This window comes from Dipodomys merriami, unplaced genomic scaffold (assembly GCF_024711535.1).
Source record: "Dipodomys merriami isolate MVZ:Mamm:240054 unplaced genomic scaffold, mDipMer1.0.p SCAF_82, whole genome shotgun sequence".
NCBI classification, from domain to species: Eukaryota; Metazoa; Chordata; class Mammalia; order Rodentia; family Heteromyidae; genus Dipodomys; species Dipodomys merriami.
The window spans coordinates 764,473-790,049 of record NW_027206424.1 but is presented as its reverse complement, the minus strand read 5'-3'; the positions used below and the strand labels follow the sequence as shown (position 1 = coordinate 790,049).

Below are 25,577 nucleotides of genomic sequence, written 5' to 3'. Positions count from 1 at the left end.
AAGCTGAAATTCACACCGGCTAATGAGAATTAGATTAAGAATAATCTGTGAACAGGAAGTTGGAAAGCCACCTCCTTAATAAACTCCTGTGTTGTCTCAAGCTACAGATTGAAACTATAGATTTAAAACCAAGAGTAGACCACTCCAGCCGACTTGTGGCTCTATCCAATTAGATCTAGGACAAATACTTAGCTCTTGACCTTGTGGCATTTGCTGTAGGGAGGTCATTCCCCACTGTGGCCACTTCAAATGGCAGGGGAAGGAGGGAGGTGAAGAAAATAATTGAAAAGAGGATGCCCAAATACAGAGGTAAAGCAGACAGAATGTTAATTATTCCAAAGACAGCATCTGGACAACACGCTCAAGGGGGCCATGTGTTGTTTTACCTGAGACGTAAGCTGACTGCTGGGTATCTGCCTCCACCAAATATAGGCATGTTAGAGCCAACCAACATGTGAATATCTTCAAATGTCCATAAAATGTTCCGGACAAAATCGTTTTTAAGTCCCTATGATTCAAAGTAGAAAAGACTGTAAGAAACAGGAGATGCACATTTTCCCCCCATGATCCACAGAGAGATCAGAACAAGGGAAAGAAAGAAGACATGGGCAAGCCAGAGCTGTAAGTGCAGAGATGTTTACAAAGAAAACTTTGTAAACTTGATATTGGGATCAAGTTGATTTTCTTCCCTGTCAATTCCAATTGAGACTAGTCTTGTGCTGACAAAGTAGACCGAGGACTAGATGTGCCAACTTGGCGCATGGAAAGCATACCTGACTGTTCTCCCCGTCATTGAACAAAGTAGTCAGGCTTTGCTCTTTGGGTGCTGAGGCCACACGCCCCACTATGCATGAGGGCTCAAGAGGCTCACTGCCCTGTGGACGCAAGATAAGGAGTGATTCTGCTGCCAATACTTCATAAAAAAAAGACCTGTGTTTAAAGAGTGTCACCCAAATCTCAGAGCACACATCTCAAATCCACCTTTGCATACTGAGCCAATACAATTTCTACTCCTTACCACTGTGCTGTTTGCTTCAGCTCTAAATTATACCTGCTAGAGCAGACTATTAACATTTAGATCTTATGCAAATGAGATGGAAGTCTTTCAAGATTTCTAAGTTTTCAGTTCTTATTTTTAGGCAAATTTGATTACCCCTGCACTTTCAGCTTATACCATCTCCACTGAGCTAAAAATTCTGAAATATTTCAGTTATAGTCTGAGACACTCATTATTACCCTGATAGTCTCCAATTGAGCATGTTCTAATGTGAGCTTCCAGAATCCTAGACCTAGGACATTCAGTGAAAACTTTCCAGTCAGATTGGAAAAATGTCTCACAATATACTTTCTTACAATTTTACTCTTTCAATCTTCTTTGAAGATTAGCCATGTTTACTGCCCTACTTCCCGATATCCCCAAAACCCCTTACAAAACAAAACAACCCCCCCCTAAGTGTCTTCCAAGGTTTCCCAAACTAATCTCATAACATTTTCTGTTCTTAATATAGTCCATGGAATACATTTTGGAAAATACCTTGCTGTTGGGTAAATTCAGTCTATTACTCAAGTTTCTGTTATTCTTAAAAAACTACTTTGAATGTTTTATGTTTGTATTTGGCCTGACCCCAAGATGGACATATGTGCATGGTGCTTATTCAGGGCAATTCTGTCTTAATCACATGTATGTGTATGAGATTACCAGCCAGGAGATCAGCACTTATGCAGTGTTCCATTTCCAACTCCGGGAGGAACCAAGAACTTCAAACTCTTTATATTTTATCATTTGCATATGTAGACAAGTTATCAACCTATGATAGGCCCCTTCCCCAAATGAAATTTGCCTGCTGTGGCTGCCAGAAGAGCCTTGGCTCCACATTACAACATTCTCAAAAGATGTTGGCTCCAAGCCCTCCCATGGACATTTATGTAACTTCTGTATTGCCTGAAAAAGGCTGGAACCTACTACTTCCAGTTTGGGGAACAAGAATTCATGAGGCAGTAGGTCGCAAACATAAATAAATCCCTAAATGCCAGAGGTTAGACTGTATAAAATATTAAAGTATTATTTTAATGGTTGGCTAGCTCTGCTAAGCTAATCCCACAGCTTCTAGGTTCTTCCTAAATGTGTGGAGGACACAGACATAGTGTAACAGGCATAGGGACCAGACCTCCAAGGCCAGAGAGCTGCAAGTCAACCCTAGCTTGGACTTCACCACTTGTGTGATCACAGAAAGGCCTGTTTCTTAGAACCTTGAATTTACTTATCTGTAAACTGCTATTGGTCTTACTACATATGAAGATCCAGGAATGAAAATAAACTTATACAAAGACACATAGCAAAAAACATGGCATGCACTCTGCCTGTTTCCTATATGTGAGAGTCTACAGATTCTCAAATCTGCAAGCTTTTTCATTGTAATTGTAATTTCTAATCAACATAAGAACACACTGAGAGAAAGGCAAAATGGCAGTAGCATAGTAGTGATTATTTTCCCAAGGTGCAGGTTTTGTAGACAATGAATACTAAATGAATTTTTTTAAAAGTCATTGGTAATAATCACACATGATTTAGTACATAAAACAGCTAATTATAAAACCATATATATATATATACATGTGTGTGTGTGCGCGCGCGCACGCAATGGGAGATCAAACCCAAAGCCAACTGCTCTACAACTGAGCTACAACTCAGCCCCCTTAACTGCAAAGCAATTACCACATGACCTGACCAGAGTACACAGGACAATATGTTCCCTTCTGGTCACTTGGTGGCTACCACTATGTGACTTGCATACTAGGTAATTCTTTTCCTTTTATTTCCTTTTTGGGAAAAAAGTGAAATTCATTATCTAGTTTCTCTACCTTACAACCTATTAAATTAATACTAATAATTCATGAAGATTTTAAAAAGCTGGCTGAACAGTGTAGGAGGACATACAGCAAGAGGAAAAAATAACATTACCATGCTAAATATCTTACTTTTATCTTAAGATTTATCAATAGATTTTCCTGAACATACCACAAACAACATCTATATAGTAATTTTATTCTTTGACAGACATATAAGGACAAAAATAAATGAGGAAAAAGTAAAATAAAAACTATAAGAGATAAAACACACAATATAGTCTCTTCTAAAAGTTTTATAACATAAATGTGGGCAAGGACTAGAACTCCAAACGTCTTAAAGAGGTATTTTAGGCCTAACTAAATTATGAACAGGCCTATTAGACTCAGTATTTGGTAGGTACTTACTACATATCTCAAGCTAAAAATGTACTTTATTGCTATGCTATGTGGTACTCATAATTTACTGAGAAAACCATAAACTTATTCAACAGGATACTGTAAAATATTTTGGCTTAATTAATAAAAAAAAAAACTAGTCTAACCATTCATAACAGATCTTATAAATTTTACTGCCAAAAAAAAAAAAACCAAACCTACAAAAAGAAGTTACTCTCTAATTCTTAAACATAGCTTACAAAAGTACTCTCTGCCGGGCACTGGTGACTCATGCCTGTAATCCTCGCTACTCGGGAGGCTGGGATCTGAGGATTATGGTACAAAGCCAGCCTGGGCAGGAAAGTCTGTGAGACTCTCATGTCCAATTAACCACCAGAAAACCAGAAGTGGCAGTGAGGCTCAAGTGCTAGAGCACTAGCCTTGATCTGAAGAACTGAGGGACGACACCGAGGCCCAGAGTTCAAGCCCAACAATTGACAAAAAACAAAACAAAACAGAAAAACAAAAAACTACTCTTCCTATCAATCTGTTCTCTTAATAAAATAGCTGGTTCGGTCTTACTATATGAGTTCATTTAATTGGTATTCAAGTACTAACAGACCTGACTGGAAGCACTAGGGTCTTCAGAAACTGAAGATGGCATTTCAAAAGGAGCAGGCCATGAAGCCCCTTCAGAGTCAGGGGTGTCATCAGAAGCAGATGGTTCCTGCTGTTGCGCAGCAGGTGGGACAGGCTGGGCGGCTCCATCACCATTGATACTGGATGATCGGAAATGAAAACAATCACAAGGTTACTAAAGCTAACAGCCTACTCATTTGCAAGAACTAGACTCTACAACCGAGAATACATCTTATAGAAAAAGTATAAGAATATTAATACCACAGTAAAACCATTAATTTTACTAGCCTCAAAATAAATTTTAGATAAGAATCTCATATTTTCCTTAAGATAAAATAAACAAGAAACCAAGTACCTGTAATACAGAAATTTGGATAGGATGGCCTTCTGGTACCAGTGTTCTTTGCTCTTTTTCTTTCTCTGCCACTTCTGATCTATCAGTCTTTGATAAAACTCTTTCAACCAGGTCCAATCACCAGTCTGAATAACATACACAAAAAATATTAACCATAATACATATGTAATCAAAATAATGTTACCTTTCTATGGTCTGTATCCCTAATGATCCTCAAAGACCTGTGTGTTAAGGTGTGACCCTCAGTGTACAAGGAGGTGGTGGAACCTTTAGGAGGTGGACTGTAGCGGACAAAAAAAACAAAAGTAGGGCCTGGGAAGGTGGCTCAGTGGTAGAGTGCTTGCATGGCATGCATGAGGCCCGGGTTCAATTCCTCAGTACCACATACACAGAAAAGGCCAGAAGTGGTTCAACTGGTAGAGCATTAGCCTTGAGCACAGAGAGGCTCAGGGACAGAGCCCAGGCCCTGAGTTCAAGCCTCCCCAAAAAAGCCAGAAGTGGAACTGTGACTCAAGTGGTAGATTTGAGCACAGAAGCTCAGGGACAGTGCCCGAGCCCTGAAACCTAAGTTCAAGTCCCAAGACTATCACACACATATAAAAGAAGTTCACATCTTCTCTTCTTCTAAGCTAGGCCAGAAGGGGTAGCTCTTGTCTACACAATTTTCTTTGTTGTAGGTATGACCTAAGAGCAGGTATGACCTACTTTGTACAAAACTGAAATTATCTGTGCATATGCTTTTATTGCTGAAGTATGAGCTGTTTAGGACCAAGAGCTGACTTACTCAGTCTTATCCCAAGACCTTGCCCCATGTCCAGTATAACATGGACTATACAGCACTGTGCTCTTTTCAAAAGGAGATATATACTGTTGTTGTTGTGGGGCTTAACCTCAAGGTCTGGGCGCTGGCCCGAGTTATTTTGCTTAAGGGTAGCACTCTACCATTTTGAACCACAGCTCCACTTCCAGTTTTCTGGTGGTTAATTGGAGCTAGGAATCTCACAGACTTTCCTACCTCGGCTGGCTTTGAACCATGATCCTCAGATCTCAGACTGAGCACCCAGGATTACAGGCATGAGCCACCAGTGTCCAACTTCAGAAAAACTATTTTAAATATCACTATAATCACTGTAACTTGTTTCCTTGGATGCACTGCAGAACTATTGTTTAAAGAGTAGCCTTTGAATTGGCAGACCTAACAACTACTTGTTTCAAGTGTACAAAGACAGGTATAGAAAGCAATAGAGAGCAAGCCTTGAGAAATTAAAAGCACTGTTCTGTGTTCTACACAAGTGTCCGTGGTTAACACTTGAGATTACTATTGTTCATAGGAATAGCTTTTTAACACTTTCCACATTTTCTGATAGCCAAGTTTCTACAGAATCTCCACAGTGTAGACGTCAGAGGGTTTCTCAAAATTTTAAATTTCACAGGTTTTTCACAATTTTCTTCATTGACTTCATCTTTTTCCTTGAAGGAATCCTTGCTACTAATACTCAGGAATTTTTTTTCAGTTATTTTCGATCTTTGATAAAATTCATTTCCTTATTGCAAAAGTTTTCAGCTACATTTCCACTTTGGCATTCCTCTGAAACAAAAATCACATTTCCAGTGCTCTTGAGAGACAGAATAATGCTTTTCAGAAAAGCATTACCTGAGATGATCTCATAAAGAGTTCTTGAATATCCAGCTCATCAAGTAAGAGGGTCCTTCCTATGCGGTGCACAGCCATGCTTACATGGGACTTGCTGTACGGAATCTTCAGGAGCTTTTTTATGTTCTTAAAAAAAATGAAAAAAAAATAGTTTAGCAAGTCCCTTTTAGTGTAATCTAAAATCTTAAAAAAAAATTACTTCATTCAATTTAAAGGACAATTAACCTTAAGGCTACATGCACTGTACTTTACATAGACAACCATATAACCAGAGGAAAGGCAGACCTTTAAAGCCATAATCACCTGCGATCATTCATACTATGCAAATGTGATGACAGCCACACAGTGATTTTTTACATGGTAGAATTTCTTAAAGTGGGCATAGGTGATACTATTAACAGTGACTAGGCTTTTGGCATATTGGAAGAAAGTTACCAAATGAGGATCAGTAGACTTTAGCAACCTATCTTTGTAAATCTCAATTGGTAACATATGCAAAATAATCCCAAGCCCTGTAATCAATTTCAGTCACCATTATTAAAACACAACCATTAGCATTACTATTAATAGTTATCACTAAATTGCTTTGGGAGTTGTTCCCTCTTCTGTGAAGAAAGGAGATGTGATAAAGACTATTAAAAACCTTTTAAAACACAAGACAATAATCAGACAACTACTGTCCTATTTCATCATCAGTTTCTCCAGACACAAAACAATATAAAACACCAGCACAACCACCCTCAGTTACATTAAATAATAGTAATACTTACTTCAGAGTCAGAGACAACATCCACATCATTTCCCACTGAATCAATAAAATCATACGCCATGCCAAAACTACAGAAGGAAAAAGGGCCATTGGTAAAAAGGCAAACAGTATACCAAATTTCACTGCTTCTAGGATATGCACTCCATGTGCTAACATCTCTGAATCTAGATGAGTATCACCAGTGTGGGTGGCTAGTGTTTCTTCCTTGGTTGTACATAAAACAAAGTCTGAAAATTCCACACATCTTTAATTTGAAAATACACAGTAACGATCATGGAAAACAGTATTAACTACTACTGTGAAACCCTAAAAAGTATCCAGGGGAAAAACACTTTAAGATGTCATTCTTTTGGAGTTGGAGCTTTGGCTTAGGTGATAGCCAAAGTATCAGAGTTCCAGTACAAGTCTTGGACAAAAAAAAAAAAAGACACAAAAAAATTCATTTATTTACAACAAAATTTAAAACAACAAAAACGAACAAACCCAAAAACATTTACTAGGTTTACTTAACCTTCCTTAGCTTCAGTTTTCCTCATCTGCAAAACACTTAACTATGCTCACCTGGGGGGAAGGTGTTACGTAGAGAGGACTCCAAGAATATGAATTTTAGCACATTTTCTCTCTAAGACCCCAGGACCACTCAACATTAATACTACCAGCATAATTTCAGTGTCAAAAATCAAAGGCGTGGTGAATACATGCAGCTGCTCACTGTACACCATGTGGAAAATGAAGTGTACAACTTGTGGGAAAGAGATAGGAAGGAAACACTGGAAGACAGTAGGGGAAGAGGTTACATTATCCAAAAGAAAAATGTACTCGTAACCTGACTATATCCCTCTGCACATTATCTTTATAATAATTTTAATTTTTTTTTTTGTCAGTTGAGAGGCCTGAACTCTGGGCCTGGTTCTGTCCCACTGCTCTTCAGCTCAAGGCTAGTGCCCTACCACTTGAGCCACAGCACCACTTCTAGCTTTTTTTGCTTATGTGGTACTGGGGAATCGAACCCAGGGCCTCAGGCATTCAAGGCAAGTGCTCTACCACTGAGCCACCTTCCCAGCCACGTGAGGGTTTTATATTTAGGATTTTTCAAACCAGACAGTCTACATTAAATGCCGAGCCATTTAATGAAAAATTCCAAAGGGCAGATCAGTAGTGGTATAGATTTGCCTACTCAGGTACCTCTGTGATTTTTTTTTGGTTTCACAATAATCAGAAGGTTGGCAAGTTGTCTATAATGGCTAAGTAGACAACATCCATCTCTATTAATAATATAACAGACTTGAATATGCAGTACACTGCATATGCTTCAGATTGTATCATATTCTATTATCTAGGGGAAAAACGACTTTAAAAGTCAAAGTATGATCTTTAAATTTTTTTTCAGTAAGGTAAAGTGCATCACAAATTAAACTAAAAGACAAGTATTCAGAGTTTTAAGTGAGGTCAAGCACAGTGACTCATTCCTGTAATTTCAAGTGCCCAAAAGACAGAGAATGGGCTCATGCGTTCAAGGCCAGCCCAAGCAAAAAGTCAGCAATGAATCATTCTCAATCAATAAGCTAGGCATGATGGTTCACACTTGCAATCCTAGCTGTGCAGGGAGACTTTAGGTAGTGGGATCAGATTCTGATCTGAGTCTGGATGGGGGCAAAAACCTGAAAAATAACCTAGAGCAAAAAGGGGTGAAGGCGGGGTTCAAGCAGTAGAGAGCCAATCTAACCAGCACAAGGCCCTAAGTTCGAAATCCTTTGCTGCAGACAGACAAGTAAAATGCATTAGCTAAAATTTACCTTGAAAATGGCTTGCTTTTCTTACTATTGCCAAGAATGGTAGTTCCAGCAGGCCCTAGTTTGGCACTTTCTCGCAACCAGTTGGCAGGTGGGAGTTTCAAGTCTGTTTTCTCCTCAAGGCGTGCAAATGCTGTTCGAGGAGGAGCAGAAGAGTATTTCACCACAGCTCGGCTCTTCACTTCACTGCCTCCAAGAAATAAAGCTGATCCCTAATTAACACATTGAACAAAACTTTAATGACTCATCAGAATGAGACTCACCTTTAGAAAAGAACAAGAGGCCACAACATCAAGTTTCACAAAGAACATAAGCTACATGTTAATAATTAAAAATAAAATTGAGCATAATTGTCCCATTCTCTTAGCTTTTTTTCACCAAAATTTGAAAGGGATGAATCAAGAAGCCTGATGGTTATGGTTTTCTGCTAGAGAAAAAGCAATAAGCCTTTTAAAATGGATTCATGTAAGATGCAGAAGCAGAAACCAAGATTTCTCAATAGTGCCATGCCGAACTTAGTAATACTCCAGGAGCTGAAGCTGAGATCTGAGGATCAAGGTTTGACGCTAGCACACGGCAGAAAGTCTCTCAGACACTATCTCCAACTAACTAGCAAAATGCTGAAAGTGGAGCCGTGGTTCAAGTGGCAGAGTGCTAGTCTTGAGAAAATAATCTCAGGGACAGCACCCTGGCCCTCAGTTAAAGTACCAAGTCTCTCGCTCGCACTGTAATCTACCTCTGGTTTTACTTACAATACTTTGATTGCAATCACACGCATCCCTTCCAAAGTATTGGGCTAAGCCACTGGGGCCCTTTGGATATGCAAACATTCAACTACTGATCCATCGGCTCACATTCACTGAACCCCTAACTCCAAGGCAAGGCACTGGGGCTCCTCCCGGCCTCAGTCCCGCACCCATCTAAGCAAGGCCGGCCCAGGGTTCACGGATCCGACCCTGCCTTTTCAAGCAGGATACTTCGGTCGGGCCAACACTGCACTCGGTCCGGGGTGGCGAGGCCCCGGCCCTCCCGGCAGGGCCGCTCTTCGGACCGGCTCTTGGCACACCACAGCTGGGAGCAGGCCGGCCATGGACGCGAGCGCTCTGTAAACAGCTACACGCCCGGTGACGTCCCCGTCCGACCCAAGGTGCAGGGAGGTGTCGAGAAGGTTCCAGAAGCTGCGGGGAGCGGTGACAGCCCTCCCGGCCCGAGGGTCCCCGCGCCCCGACGGCTCCCTTCCCGAGGTGGACTCACCGGGGCGGGCTCCTCGGACTCTCCCGGGGGCAGGAGGCTGAGCCCTTCTCTGGCGGCGGCCCCCGCCGGCGGGGCCTCGGCCCCGGCCTCCTTGGCGTCCCCCATCACCTCGCTCCGGGAAGGCTCTAAACCACGGCCGGAGGAGCCGCGGCCCTAGACGGCCGCGGCGCGAAGCAAGGGCCAAGGCGCGCCACCGACCTCACTTCCGGCTCCGGACAGGAAGGGCTTGATGTGACGCGGTCAAGTCTCGCGAGCTTTGCCCCAAACGCCTGACCTCGTCCACTGCTGCGGGAGCCTTGCTCGCGGCCGGGGCGGGAGCTGTAGTGCGCCTGCGCCTGTCAGGGCCGCTCGGAGCTACCACGTCTCGCGATACTTGACTGCCAGGCCGCGCTCCTTGCGCGCAGCTGGGCTTTGTTGGCCGACGGCTTTCGGAGGGAGCCAAGTCCTCCGTCTCGGCGCCGCTAGCGGCTCCTGGCACCTGAATTAGTGACATCCGCACTCCTCCTACCCAGGCTTCAACGATCCCCCCCCCTCGTTTTACAGACGGGGCCCCAGGCCCGGGGAGGGGGAGGTGCGCCCCGAAGCGGGGCCCTGGGTCTGCCCCGACGTCCCCACAGCGTCACAATGCCTGCGGGCGGGACGGGGCTGGGCGCGGAGGCCGCGCGGCCTCGGCCTCGGGCGGTGGGCCTCGGCCTCGGCCTCGGGCGGTGGCCTCGCCGGACGTCCGCGCGCCGGGGAGACGCTCGGGAGCTGGGCAGCACGCACCTTCGAACTCGGTGCGCGGGGCCTGGCGCGCTGCGCCTCTCAGGTCCGCAGGTCCCTGCTGATCAGCCTGGGTCCTTACCTCCAGCGAGAGAAGAACTCGGAGGAAGGGAATAACACCTTTGCAGTGGACAGAAAGCCAGTCATTTCCAGGGTGAGACTGACACATGTTTATCGAAGTATAGGTGCTTGGAGTGTAGACACCCCCCCCCCACAGCCCCTGGGGGTAACACTTCCTAGGGTAAAGGAGGGTTGCTAACATATTTGACCTCTAGGGTGAGGTTACTGGCCTGGGCAGGTAAGTTACTGATCTGTTGTCTTAGGAACTATTTTGTCGACCCACCATAGGCTGGAATGGGTCTATCCTTTACCCGGTGTGGATGGGATACTCAACCATCGAGACATTCTGAAACCTTAGTGGGCCACCTAAGCTGGTTAACAGAGACCTGGTAACCCATCCATTTTAGGTTTCCTTTACCTCTGCCTATTGTCCAGGGCTATTTGCTACCTATTACTTGGGGCAGCAAGAAGGTAGACAAATAACTAGGGCCTTTTAAAATATGGAAGTGTAGGCTCCTTAATTTCTAGCTGCACCTGATATATCAGTTAAACTAAATGCAGCCACATCCCTCATAACATTTTTTTTATGTGAAAATTTCCTGGGACTTCTGGTGACATGATATTAAAACTTTAATGAAAAAGCAGTTTTGGCCTTTGCAGTCACTTTGGTTCTGTTGATTATTTAGGTGGAAACTGAGGGCAGAGCACGGAACCAGCCCTCCAAGAACAACTTGTGGCTGGAGGCCTGGCAGTGGATGGGTCTCTTACAGCCACTTACCAGCCAGGACTAATTTAGTTAATAGAGGGTGATTGATGCTGGGTTACATAAAGTTTATACATTCCTCTAGCTTGAAGGGCTTACTAATGCTTTCTTTTTCCATAATTAAACACTTTTACGTGCTATGTTTTTTAAAGTTATCTTTGTTTCTAATACAAGTGATTGAAATATACTTTGAGAAACGACATTTTTTCCATAAGTTCAATATTTTTTTGAGTCCCTGGAATTTGAACTCAAAGCCTCGTGGCTTGCTAGACAGGCAGACCCTCCCATCTCTCAGATCATAGCTCCAGTCCTGCTTTGCTTTTGTTGTTTTTCAGGTTCTCAAGTTTTTGTCCTGGGTTGGCTTTGCACTGAAATCTTCCCAGTGGCGGGGGTTACCTCCCACTGGTATGACTAAACAGGTGTGCACCTCTATGCCAGGTTGTTGGTTGAGATCTGGAATCTCATTAAGCTTTTGCCTCTGACTAGCCTCAAACTTCCATCTTCCCTAACTCCACCTCCCAAGTAGCTGGATCACTGGCATGAGCCACAGTGTTCAGTCCCCATAATTTCAAGCTTTAAGACATGAATTTGGGGTTGGGGGTTTAGTTCAGTAGGAGAGCAAACTTGCCTGTCAAGTGTAAGGTCCTGAATTTGGTCCTCAGCTCTTCAACTCTGCAAAAAAAAGGCAAGCAAGCAAGAAAAAGTTGGATTATGTCCCAATATGTTGTACCAATGTCCTGTACATGTTCCCTGTTCCCAGCATTCAGTCTTCTGCTCTCTTGGGATGTCTCCATCATCGATGGCCTGCCCAGCCCTTTCAGACAACAAGTATGTTGGTTCTGGAACCCAATCAGGACCCTCACCTGTTTCCTCACTGCCTGATGTCCTCACTGCTTAAGATGTGTTCGTTGTATGAATGAGCTGCCAGTCAGGTGTGTCTCCAACAATTCACTCCAGTGCTGCACATCTGCTGCTACCTTTCCCTCGGCCAGGAATACCTATTCCTGCCTTGCCTATCTTCAAGATTCATCTCAGGTTTTATTTCTGACAGGGCTCCTCTGATATCTCCACTCTTTCCCCCTCAGGCTTCCTTTCTTTGTTCCCTTTGTTTGTACGGCTTTATCCTGCACTTGTCACATTACAGAAAAATTACCTGTTTGCCTGGCTTCCAGTGAGCTGCTCAAAGGCCAGCATCCTATCTGATCACCTCTGTTTCACCAACTTCTGGCTCCGCACTGCGGCAGAACTGTTTCAGCCCTCAGGCAATGTAGGGGGGAAAATGACTAATGCTGACAGGCCTTTAAAATGCTTATCAAAATGTTTGAGACATAAAAAATGGTGTTCTTGACTTTTTAATCTGCAAAATCAAAGCTAAAAAAAACTGCTTACTGAAGTAGCTTGGATGTCAATGTCATTAATTATTAAAGCTAGTATTGATACACAGTTTGTTCCATTCTAAAATAATTTGTAAGTTATTTTTCATTTGCAAAATCCCTTCCAATATGCAGGATGACTTCTGACTAATCTTAGCTAGAAATTCATCTAGTAATTTTGGGTGCAGATGTTTTTCAGGGGAAAATTAGAAATCTTAAAAAAACTTTTACAATTAGGACAACTATAGGAAAAATAGATGTGGCTTTGGGGTGCTGCTGAAAATAGGAGTATACTACTAATACTCCTAACACAACTACTCAAGCCAAAGATGCCAAAACCTACACTCAGAATGTTTGGGCACGAGTTCCTTAATTTTCCCTTTCCCCCTAATGTCTTACACCTTTACTTATTGACTTGCTGGATCTTGCAAGTCTTTTGTTTTTGTTTTATTATCTAAATATGATATAATGTGTTCCAATTAGTCCTTCCCCATCATCATCCTTTTTTTCTTTTCTTTTTTTTTTTTTTTTGGTCAGTCATGGAGCTTGAACTCTGGGCCTGGACACTGTCCCTCAGCTCTTCAGCTCAAAGCAGGTGCTCTACCACTTGAGCCACACCACCACTTCCAGATTTCTGGTGGTTCATTCGAGATAAGAGTCTCATAGACTTTCCTGCCCTGGCTGGCTTTGAACCACGATTCTCACATCTCAGCCTTCTGAGTAGCTAGGATTACTGGCGTGAGCCACCAGTGCCCAGCTCATCAGCATTCTTTATTTCCCCAGCCCCACCCCAAATGGTCTCATTGTTCAATTTTATTCATACAAACAATTGCAACCAGATTTATCTCCATCTTTCCATTAGCCCACACTACACTCGCAACCCCTTAGTGATCAACAGTTCTCACAGTGGTCCTTCATGCCACATTTATATATAATTGCAGTTTATTGTAAAACTATTTACCTGTCCTCTTTGTCCTTTTTCCTTTCTCCTCACAAAGCTTTGTGTTTCTCACTTCTTGATACTGTACTAGAAGAAGAATTTTTGATGATAAGAGCCAATCCCTTTAAGAGGGCAGTAAAGTCAGAAAAGAGAATAGAATTGGCTCTCAACAGTTTACAAAACTTGTTCCATGAAGTCAGCGTTAGTAATTGAGTCGGCCTTCTAAAATGTTGCCAATCAAGCCAACTTGTAATTTGTTTCGTCATCAGTTGTTAAAACAGCCACCACCAGATTCTAAATTAGTACCTCTAGAATACTGCCGAGGACTCTACTCTTTAGTGAGACCACAGATCACCTCTGAGATCAGCATACCCCAAAGGGAATCCCCTAGATACAGGAGGACCTGTAACATCTTTTATGTTGTTGTTGTCAGTCATGGGGCCTGGGCACTGTCCTGCAGCTCTTCAGCTCAAGGCTAGCGCTCTACCACTTGAGCCACTGTGTCACTTCTGGTTTTCTGATGGTTTATTGGAAATAGAGTCTCACAGACTTTCCTGCCCAGGCTGGCTTTGAACCGGGATCCTCAGATCTCAGCCTCCTGAGTGGCTAGGGTTATAGGTTACACCAGTGCCTGGTTGTAACATCTTCTTAAAATCTACAAAGTACAGGCAAAGTACAGCTTCACTTACAATATACAGATTTATAGCTGCCACATGAGATGGGATATGACCAAACTAAGTATCGGTGACTTATGGCTACAGTTGCCAGACAAAATACAGAAAAATGAAGTTAAATTTGAATCTCGGAGGGTGAAAAAAGCCCATGGAGTGAGCATCTTTGTCTATGAGCTTGCAGATAAAACAGCCTTGGCCTGGAACATTGCCAACTGGAGTGGCAATGGAGTGGCCAACTGGAGATTGTCTCCTGGGGGTTTTGTTCACAAGTGACAAACATCACTGCCACTTAGACTTTGTCACATAGGCAGGCCTGGCATGGCCAAGGCTGGAAGGATGTTGGTTAGTTGTGACTACCATGCGGCCTGCCACAGCCCATGGTGGCTTGGGTAGAATACTGGATGCCATTCAGTGAGTTAAACTTGATGCACACCTGGCTTTTAGGAGACACGTGCTGCGGTCTTAAAATGAAGTGAACATTTACTTGTGTTTTGATAACACTAGTTATCAAAGAACCAATCCAGAACATCCAGGTTGATCTATTGATCTATTGTAAGATCTATCCTTTTGCAGCTGCCAGTGGGTCCTCCTTTCAGTCTTGTTCCATGACCAGTCTACTGACCTTCCTATTTCATTAACTTTTTTAATGTATTTCATGTAAAATAATTGACGAAATTTATTAAATAGTGTCAGGGTATAATTTAGAGGAGGAATTAACTAAATATGTCTAAATTACTCCCAGACATTATTTAGTTGATTTGTGAGAATGATCGATAGTCTTCAAAGAAGATGGGAATTTTACAAGCTAAATTTCAGCGAATACCTCGGTGTGGTTAGTAGATAGCATTGAAAGAATGACTTGATTTGTTAGTCTTGCCACATTGTTGAATTCAAGTAGATGTGTTTATCTTTTGAGCTAGATTAAGTGATGACAGCAACCAGTACATTAAAGTTTAAGAATTTGGAGTCATTTCCAATTGTTGTAAGATTTTCAACCAAGAGTCTAAAATATGAAAGCTAATTTAATCACTTTGCTCTCCTTGAAAAATATCAATAAGAACAGAACTAGTTTTCTGTAAATAAATCATTAAGAATGCTTCCCGGTGTGTGTGTGTGTGTGTGTGTGTGTGTGTGTGTGTGTGTGTGTGTGTGTGTGTGTGTGTGTGTGTGTGTGTGTGTGTGTGTGTGTGTGTGTGTGTGTGTGTGTGTGTGTGCATGTGCGCAGGCGCGCACACCTGCACACAGGCGCACTCACACCTGCACGCACAAGCATGCACGTGCGCACACTGAGACTTACACTCAGTGCCTCCCTTAGCTTTTTTTGCTCAAAGCTGGCACTCTACTTCTTGAGCTACATTTCCACTTCTGGCTTTTGTGGGTTAACTGGAGATATGAGTCTCAGGTTTTTCTTCCAGAGCTGGCTTTGAAGTATGATCCTCAGCTCTCAGCCTCCTGAGTAGCTAGGATTACAGATATTAGTCACCAGCCCCCGGCTTAGACTCTTGGATTCTTTTGCAAACTTAGCATTGAAGATGTGCAGAATGCAAAATGAGACAGACAGTGGCAATGTTATTAGCATAGTTAAGTTTTACCCTCCAAGGATGATTAGTACCATCAACAAATCCAAGGAATGGTGTCCAAGTCAGTAGCCTCTGGTCTTCAGGTATGTGGGTGGCTGGAGCCCAGTTGTGGTCATTCTTGCTGCTTGGTGCGGAATGTGAAGGATGGATTCTCCAGTGAACTTCCCGATCCGTCTAACAGGCTGACACTGCTGTGGGTGCTTTGTGCTTTTACAGATACGAGTGTGGGTGCCCTGTGCTTTTACAGAGAGGAGTGTGGCCAGTGTAAACCCCAAGGAATCCTTTAGCTATTAAACATTTTCAGGGAGGGTTCCAATGAAGAGAAGAAACGGAAGGCATGCAGTACAGAGCCACTGCCTGCACCTTTTTATTAAATGAACATTATAAGTCCCCATTTGCCTTCCTCTTGGGCAATGGAGAGATGCGTTTTGTGTTCTCAAGGTCATGCTGTGGATGCTGAGCCTGGTAAGCAGCGTTTGGGGGAACTATGGGCGTTAGCCACCTATGGCAGGGTTTTTGTTTTGTTTTGTTTTGTTTGCGTATTTATTTACATTTTTTCTCTCCCCAGGAGTTGGAGCCATAATCCACAAATGTCATTATCCTTTTGCACACTCTTGTTTACTACCCAGAAGGCAAGAATATTGCATTTTTAAAAGTCTTGGACGTTCTTTCTTATCACAAATGATTTAGAGAGCTCTGACCATTCCCATTTACCCTGAGTGAAAATGACAGTCAAAACCTCACTTCCTGGAGAGCTTTGAGATTCTGCTACAAAAGACATTTTATAAGAACAAAGTGGATGAGCGTCATTTATATTCATCTGCTGCTGTGGCATTTCTCCCTGGAATCTTCCTCTTGTCTGTCAACATTGGGCTAACGGACTGACCTCATCTACATTACAAATACCCTTCTTTCAGCGTCTGGAGGTAGAAAGATACGTGCCAAACATGGTGGGAAGAGCAGCTTGCTCTCTGCTCGTGGAACATTTCAGGATTCTTTAGCTATAAATGAGTTGGACAGGACCAGTGTGGGTATTACGAACTGTGTGGAGAAAACTTGGGTATGAAATCAATAGAGCGCTTTGTGCTGCAATGAACGTTTATTATCTGCTTGCCAGTGATCCATGGAGAGTCACCAGAGGAAGGAGCCTCTGAGGGGTCATTAAGAATGCAACTGCTCTGGGCAGAGGACAGGGCGAGCTGGCTTCTGCTGTCACAGGAAGGGGGAAATTTCTACCAAGACCCATGGGCAGATCCTTTCTCTATGGGAGTGGGACCCTGCTAGGTGTGATTGAAGAGTCATGCAAGGGACTTCTGTCCCCAAAGGTCTTACTGAGTATCTTAGCAAAAGGGGGTGCTCCACTGGATTAGGTGGATAGAATTCAGATCCCAGGGGCTCCTAGACCCATTTGGGAATGTTCTAGAATGTGGAACAACCCAGGCGGTAGAGCCAAGATAGCATGACTGCCCCAAAGGTCTGTGTGCAGAGGTCCATACATAAATGGGGTTGGGGGTGCTTGGAGTAAGGGGTGCTGTGCAGGGAGGGAAGAAAGGAGGGAGGGGACAAAGGGAGAGAAGGAAGGAGGAAGGGAAAGAAGGAAAGGAAGGAGAGAAGGGAGGGAGAAAGGGAGAAGAAGGAAGAAGGGAGGGAGAGGATCTCACAGAGGCCCATATGGCAGAGCCCTTGCCCTGCCCAGAACTTGTCAGAGTCTGCAAATCACTTCTCTTTTGCCTCTTTCCCCCAAATCCTTCCATCATGAAATATTTCAAATGCAAACCTAGAGAGCACAATGAAACCAACCCATTTGCAGTCACCATGGTCCCTGGCAATGATGGGCACGTGGGTGCTTACTTCTGCCTGCCACCACCTTCCCTTCTCCAGGTGATCATTGAAATGACTCATCCTTAACTATATTTAGTATAATCCTCCCTATTGTATCTCTTCTTTCACTGTTGTCGGTCTGTTGGGTTGGCTAGAGAAAAAAAAAAAAAAAAAAAAAAAAAAAACTCACATGCCTCCAGAGAACCCCGAGCAATTCTGAGAGAAATGTCAAGACTGAGCAGCGTGAGGTAATCTGAATTTAAAACAAGTCAATGGGTTCTTGACTTCAACAAGCAGTGTGGATGGAAAATATTGGCAAGACCCCCTTCCTGCACTCTAGGATCTCTGTTCCAGGTCTGGGGAGGGGGAAAGGGTCATAGCAGGTACTGAGTCATGGCAGAATGTGGCCAGGTAAGGGCCCCTGGGGAAAGGTTTAGGTAGATGGGGTCGTCCTCAAGGGAAAGTCCCAGGTGTGATGAGCACTGGCCAGCAAGGCTGTGGTGCAGAGGTGCAGTGGGCGGCACTGCAAAGCCTGAGAAAGGCTGTGTGTTTGGGGTGCAGGGGTCAGGGTGGGCGGGGGGGAAGATGGAGAACTGGGCAGAAGTGAGCTGGTAAAGTGTAGAGGCCAGGATGGCAGTGGGGCAAGGAAGGCCATGCAGCCAACTGGAACATACTGTGCAGAGAGCCCAGAGGATGACACTGGGGTCACAAAGGGCGCAGTGGGGACACTGGGATCAGAGGAGACAGGCAGGCAAGTTCTCAAAGTACCTCGGGGGCTTCTTCCAGCTTCAGAATTAGACAATTCTTACTTGTAAGAAAACCAAAGTCTTATTTCTAAGAAAAATAAAGTTGGAAATTCTAGAAGCATGGCTGTTAAAACAAATTCTAGCCAGGTGATAGCACACATCTATAATCCTGGCGCTAAGAAAGCCAAGGTTTATAAGTTTGGGGCCAGCTGGGTCACTTAGTAAGTAAGATCTTGTCAAAAAACTAAAATCAGACAACAATTTAAAAATAACAAATGTGACTTGCAGATCACATTTAGGCAACAAGGAATCAAGGTGACTCATAAATATTAGAGACCTAGAAGGATAAAAACAAAGTCACATGAGGGACCAGGAGTAATAAAAGGAAAAGCGACACAGCAGCCAGACGTGCTGGACTCTTGCTCTCTAAACAGGCAGGATGAGTACTGAACTCGGGGCCTTGCGTTAGTGACCCCATCACTCTAGCAGTTGAGTCCTTTTGATTTTAGTTTGTTTTTAAGATAAGAGTCTTATGCTTTTGCCTGAGTGAGCCTCAGCTGGAATTCTTCTAACTTCCACCTTGGAGTATCTGAGACTATAAGCGTACATCACCACACCCAACACTTTTAAATTTGTATATGAAGCTTGTTCATTACTTTAGATATATTTGGGTAAGATACACACACACACACACACACGCACACACACACAGAGTATGTATGTATGTATGCCAGAGAGGTATTACAGAAACAGAATGCAAGAGAGGTAATATAGGAACAGAGACTTCCTAGCCTTTTAAACTTTTTGTGCTAATACTGGGTTTTAAAGTGTTTTGCCCTCTGGCTTAGCTTTTTCCATAAAAGGGCAGGTGGCACTCTCTCACTTGAGCCACACTTTGATTTCCAGCTTTTTGCTAGTCAATTGGAGATAAGAAGCTCTTGGGGGGGAAGGGGAAAGGGCTGGGAAGGTGGCTCAGTGGTAGAGCGCTTGCCTTGCAGGCATGAGGCCCTGGGTTCAATTCCTCAGCACCACATAAGCAAAAAGAAGAAAAAGCCGGAAGTGGCGCTGTGGCTCAAGTGGTAGAGCGCTAGCCTTGAGCTGAAGAGCTGAGGGACAGCACCCAGACCCAGAGTTCAGGCCCCACGATTGGACCCAAAAAAAAAAAAAAAAGCTCTTGGATTTTTCTGCCAGGGCTGGTTTTGAACCAGGAGTCTCAGATCTTAGCCTTTGGAGTCACTAGGATTACAGTGTGAGCCATTGGTGCCTGGCTTTGCTTCCTCATGTGGAATGACTAAGAAGATAGCAAACTTTGGTAAAATGCTCACATTTTAGAAATGAAACAATAGCAACTGGAGTTTTCAAAAGAGTAAAGCTTTTTCCTTACAAATGTAAGCACATTTACTACAGAAAATTCAGGCAGCAGCAAAACGTACAAAGACAAGAAAATGTCTTGCTACCCACAGAACATAATGGATGGTAACCTGGAGTCTCATATATAATTTATGTCATGTGTATGATGGCCCTGGGACATGTGTGCATGAGCAAAGGGCTCCTGTAGTTTATCCCTGTCCCCACATTTGTCATGTTTATGGATGTCTTGGACAGCCCTTTCTATCACTGTTGATTGATTTATATCTCAGTCAATTCTTTGAAGTTAGAGTTCAGAGAGCATTCAGGGGATCCTCCTAGTCTCTAACTAAGGTATAAGGTTTATCTTTAGATACCCCTAGGGTAGGGTGAGTATACCAGCTACTCAGGAGACTAGGGTAGGATCACAGTACAGGTTAACTAAGAGGCTGTATCTGAAAAACAAAAACAAAAGGACTGGGATTGTGGCTCAAGTTCCAGGTGCTCAAGAGCCTGTCAAGCAGAAGGTCCTGGGTTCAAATCCTAGCGTAGGAGTATGAGATCATTCCTACACAGGTACCCCAGGGGTGGAACACAAGCAGAAATGGAACCATCCAAGTTTTCCAACCCAGATAAGAACTTTAAAAATGAAGCTACCCTTGCAGGGAGATGGATAGACCTAGAACAAATCATGTAGATATAAGCTAAGCTCAGAGATACATATGGCACATTTTCTCTCATATATGGAAGCTAGATCTAAAATATGCCAGGACATGATAAATTATACAGGACTCTAGACTTTCACACACAGTGAAAACAAAGGAAAATACTCTTAGGGGAGGAACACAAAGGCGCAATGACTATGTGCAGCTGATCATATAAAATAATATTTATCAAAATGAATTCCAGGAGATGAAAATAAGAATTTTTCTTTGTTGCTGTTTCTTGTTTTCCTTCTGTTTGTTCATTTATCTGTCTGTGGGAGAGCAATGGGGAGCGGGGGGGGGGGGGTAACAAATGTAGGGACAAATGAACAAATGCAACAATGGTACTCACAGAACACTTAGTTGAAAAGGAATTATACGCCTTGTGGATCAGGATGGGAGGGGAAAACTAGGAGAAAGTGAGGGAAGGGGTGACGTCCAAAAGGAAATGTACTCTTTACCTGACTTGTGTCACTGTAACCCCTGTACACCATACCTTTATAACAACAACAACAAGCCACCCAAGTAGTGAACTAAGATGAGGATGGGCAATCTTGCAGCCTGAGTGCCCATCGCATCTGTCCCTGTGGCAGGCTGGCCCGGCAGGAACCACCTGTGATAACAAAGACCATTATGGATGAACTGCCACCATTGCCTGAGGTCTGTTCCAGCCCAGGGGTTTAAATCAGATTCCTATTACTGGCATACCATCTTGCCGTATGCATTTGTAAATACATCTTGCCAGCATATTTTATGCTTCAGTTAATTTAGTTGACATCCAATTTAGTTGACATATAAAAATAAAATCTATTTTCAGGCAAAAGACCCATAAAATAAGTGAAATGTTGTAGTAATAGGTTTCAAGAAATTAAAATGTAATATATTTAGGCTTCTATTCTAAAGAAATTCCATCTACAACAGTAGACATAGTAGATGTGTTTTTTAAAACTATAAATCCTTGTCAATTACACAATAATAAACATCAGTACCATGGCTGGGGGCTGGGGACTCACGCCTGTAATCCCAGATACTCAGGAGGCTGAGATCTGAGAAGCACGGCTCTAAGTCAGCCTGAGCAGAAAAGGCTATAAGACTCTTATCGCTCATTAACCATCAGAAAACTGGCAGTAGAGCTGTGGCTCAAATGGTACAGTGCCAATCTGGAGCAAGAAACCCAAGCCAGAACATGAGGTCCTGAGTTCAAACCCCAGTAACCCACACCCCCACACACAAAATGTTATGATATATTGGAAATTTTATTGCTTTGAGTAGTTTGTCATGAGAAATGTAAATTTCATTGAGACTTCCTTTACCCAAGAGTCTAACTATGAATTCTTCATGCTTTGGTGCTTAGCCTGTGATTAAGTCATGACAATAATTATAAACACTATCAAATTTTCATTGGGTGAGTTCTTTTTAAATTAATGTGGAGTTCTGTTTAGTATTCTGCTTGCTTATGTTTCCTGTCATTTCCAGTTGTCTACTTGAATCCTGTTTTTTAAATAGTAATTTAGCAGCTGATAATGTGTATTGATTTCAGTTTTGTTTCTAATTTACATTTTTATCTCTTTGGTTGATGTATTTGGCTGAATCATTTTATTTTCATAAGCACTTGTACAATTTGTTAATGTGGCTAGATGATTAAATTTGGCTTCTAAAGAGAGTGTATTTCAGAACATGGTCCCTGAAGTGAATGAGTGTGCCATTTCCGTTATGTCAAAGGGGCTAGTTTCTTACAGAAACTGGAAGTGTAAGTCTAAAGTGTGAGTCTTCCAGGTCGCTTCATAATTTCAAACCCGTGATGATTCATGGTAGCATGCTCCAGTAGGTGCTGCACCCTCCTCCATTTCAAATGGAGTTTTCAATTGTGATGTGACTCTGCTCATCCCACTAACACCTTCCCCACTGTAAAATGATGTCCTTCTCTCCTGCAAGCTCAACTGGCCCACAGTGCTCATTTCCTTACCTTTTATCCCATAGATGCTTTCTGATGATCACCACTCTTGTGAGAGAGAGAAGAGGAATTGGAGTGGCTAGAAAAACTAGGAGACTTCCTAAATATATGCATATATAGGAGTCATTTGCTCCTGTTCTTCAGCTCCATAATGCAATACATTTCCCCAAGGATCCCAAAGCATTCTTTATTAGTTGCCTTTCTTCTTTTCCTGGCATCTTTGTTTTCTCAAGGGCATCTTTGCATTCTATAAGGACTACTGTGCCCTGTCAGGAAAGCGAGACCATTCTGTGTGCCACGGCCAACTTCCAGTCAGGGTATGCCTGTGCCCAGGACTCTTCTCCATGTCTGTAGGTTGCCCACCATGGCCACCCGCATCCCGTCCTTGCACTCTTACCTACGTGTTTCCTGCCCTCACCTGTAGACAGTCTCCAGAAACCGGGCCTCTGCTCTGGTGCATAGGAGTCAGAGCGAAGAAGACATAGTGGGTGTGTACACAGAGTAAAAAAAAGCTGAGTGTTAAGTGGCGCTGTAGCTCAAGTGGTAGAGCGCTCGCCTTGAGCTGAGGGACAGCGCCCAGGCTCAGAGTTCAAGCCCCACAACCGACAAAAAAAAAAAAAAAAAAAAAAAAAAAAAAAAAAAAGCTGAGTGTTTTCCATTAGAAATAGGACATAGGCAAATTCTATGGCAAACTGACCACATGCAAGAGGAAGCAGGGAAAAAAATACCCCAGGGTTTTTCTCCTTTGGCTCCTATCTCCTATGGCTCAAGCCTACTTGGTTGCCAGAAGGCAAAGAAGTGTGTGTGTGTGTGGGGGGAGGCTGCTGGCCACAGAGGTCAGCCTTCTGGGCAGGGAGAGGATGAAAATGGACAAAGGAGGGGGGGCAGATGGTGAACCACTTCGTGTACCACTCTCTTCATCATCTGCTCCTTCTGTCGTGCCTAGCATGGCCCCTGCTGCCCCTGCTGCCTCTGTTGGCCAGGAGACCCCTCCCTGAGCACAGCCTGGACCACCGGCCATGCTGATTCTCTCTGCATACCCATCTGGCAGAGAGCCTCACACACACCCACAGTCAGAGTGAGCACAGAAACTTCTCCCAAGGCCAAATAGAAATGGCTTTTGGATTACCCACCATTTGGCTGGATTATCTGCACCACTGCTTCTTTCTATTACCAAAGAGAGCCAGGAGTCTGGACTGTCCTTGGCATTCCAGCACGACCTTGTGGAGGGCTGATTACGGTCCAGGATGACCTTGTGGAGAGCTGATTACAGCCCGTGTGCTGACAAAAGATGATGTTGAACTGTCATTCTTTTCTTCACTCCAGTTCAGCGACGCTTGATCTTTGGCCTGTGACTGGAACCCATATTGAAGAGCTTGTCATTGCGTGCAGTTTTGCTCGGAAGATCTGAATTTCAGACTGCAGGAAGGCTTCCCATTAGCAGGTCTGTGATGCAACCCTCTTTGTCTCTGAGCCATCCAGGCTCCTGTCTGAGGCTGCTCCCCAGCACCCCCTCCTTTCCCTTCCACCCAGTCATGTGCCACATGGCCACTGTAGAGACCTGGAGTCTGAGCAAGCCAGAGAATGAGAGCAGAAGGCATACTCTGAGGTCAGGACCTATGACCTATGGTGCTGGGGATGGCTCACCTCCTGGGGGCTCTTCAGTCTTCATGGAAGCATCTGCCTGCACGTAACACCCTTCCCTGCCCTCAGCCAGGGCCCAGATCAGACTGCTAGAGGCTCCTGTCCTGCCTGTTTCTCATTTCCAAGTCCCTTTCTGTTTCTGACCCCTGCTGCTACCATGCAAGCACTATTATTATTATTATTATTATTAAATTTCTATATTGCTGGCCAGAACATTTATGCAGGAAGTGGTAAAGTAACTTGCTCAAGGCCACACCTCTAGTAAGGGGCAGTGGCAGGGCGTAAGCCAGGCTGGTGACCACTGCAGCTTGTGCTCTGCCCCACAGGGAAGTCCCATCCCCAGGGCCATCCCGGGCAGCTTTGCCTAGAATTTTTGCTGCTTGTTTTCACACTGCTCCAACGTTTTCCCGATATACCAGGCAATCATGAGGCATTCGTGTGGCAGGTGTCTGGGAGAACAGACAATAGATCATTCCAGATGTGTCTCTGCTGCAGAATGAGAGTAGAAGGTGGTAACTTATTAAGACTCGAAGGACACTAAGGTACAGAAAACATGGAGATGTAGCATGAACATGACAGTTCTTTTGTTTTATGTGGGTACTGGGCTTGAACTCTGACTCTTGCTCTCTCCTGGCTTTTTTCCTTAAGACTGGAACTTGACCACTCACCCGCACCTCTGCTTTCAGTGTTATCCTGGTTAAGTGGTGATAGGAGTCTCATGTATTTTTCTGTCTGGACTTGCTTTGAACCATGATCCTCAGATCTCAGCCTCCTGGGAAGCTGGAATGAGGGAATGACAGGTGTGAGCCACTGGGGCCTGGCATGACCATGGTTAAATAGAGAGAGAGAGAGAGCTTTATAGTCATGACATTAGTATAATGACTAGTTCACTGACCAGGACATTAGTAAGAGAGTAAATTAAACATGGAACTTACTGACTTAATTCAGTGAGGCTTGTCATTTGCCATTCGACCTTCATCACTATTGCCTTATCTGCCAGTCACATGGAGCTCTGTGGGTAACACAGGAGTATCTGTGCTCTGGACAAGAAGGAACCCTTACCATAGGCAGGAAGGGGAGAACATCTGGGTCTCTGTATGCCAGCTGGAGAAAAAGAGGAAAAGAGTGGTGGGGGGGGAGCTGTTATGGAGGCTCCAAGATTGGCCAAAGGGAGTCCTTTCCAGGTAGGAGCAGGGTCTTCTGTAAGGAGGGCCTCACCTCAACACACAGGGGCAGGAAGGCAGCTGCAGACATGCCAACCTGCGGGCATTCAGATCCAAACCTGTCAGCGCAGCATGAGATTCTTTCTCTGCACAAGCAGGAGTTCTCAAATGGAGTTCCGTTTGCTGTGATTTGAGTCTTGAACTCATTCTAGAACTGAGTGTTTTTTCCTTGGGAGTGTAAGGCTCTGATTGGCCAGTGTCAGAGTGAGGGCAAACTGTACCCGAACAGGTGCCCCACACAGAGGGGGAAGGGGGTGTCGCTGGAAGGATGGTGCTGATGGATGCCAAAGCGGCAAA

General features: G+C 43.8%; 2 protein-coding genes across 5 annotated transcripts in view; one reads left to right on the top strand and one right to left on the bottom strand.

The window, feature by feature from the left end:
* The window catches only part of LOC138819828 (erythroid differentiation-related factor 1), a 35,610-nt gene extending 25,585 nt beyond the window's left edge, over positions 1-10,025 (bottom strand). For 2 of the 4 annotated variants that reach the window (XM_070011388.1, XM_070011389.1), the window contains exons 1-8: positions 9,690-10,025; positions 8,439-8,647; positions 6,644-6,710; positions 5,874-5,999; positions 4,220-4,344; positions 3,848-4,004; positions 774-875; positions 387-508 (exon numbers count right to left, since the gene is read on the bottom strand). In XM_070011388.1, coding sequence (XP_069867489.1) covers positions 387-508; positions 774-875; positions 3,848-4,004; positions 4,220-4,344; positions 5,874-5,999; positions 6,644-6,710; positions 8,439-8,647; positions 9,690-9,794 — 1,013 coding nt within the window. In that variant the 5' untranslated portion in view covers positions 9,795-10,025. The remainder of the gene's footprint in view (positions 1-386; positions 509-773; positions 876-3,847; positions 4,005-4,219; positions 4,345-5,873; positions 6,000-6,643; positions 6,711-8,438; positions 8,648-9,689) is intronic. The other 2 variants (XM_070011391.1, XM_070011390.1) reach the window with 2 other exon arrangements.
* The window catches only part of LOC138819829 (testis-expressed protein 36-like), a 44,991-nt gene continuing 29,397 nt past the window's right edge, over positions 9,984-25,577 (top strand). Inside the window, exons 1-2 of the mRNA XM_070011392.1 lie at positions 9,984-10,605; positions 23,740-23,857. The gene's annotated coding sequence lies outside the window, so the exon portion shown is untranslated. The remainder of the gene's footprint in view (positions 10,606-23,739; positions 23,858-25,577) is intronic.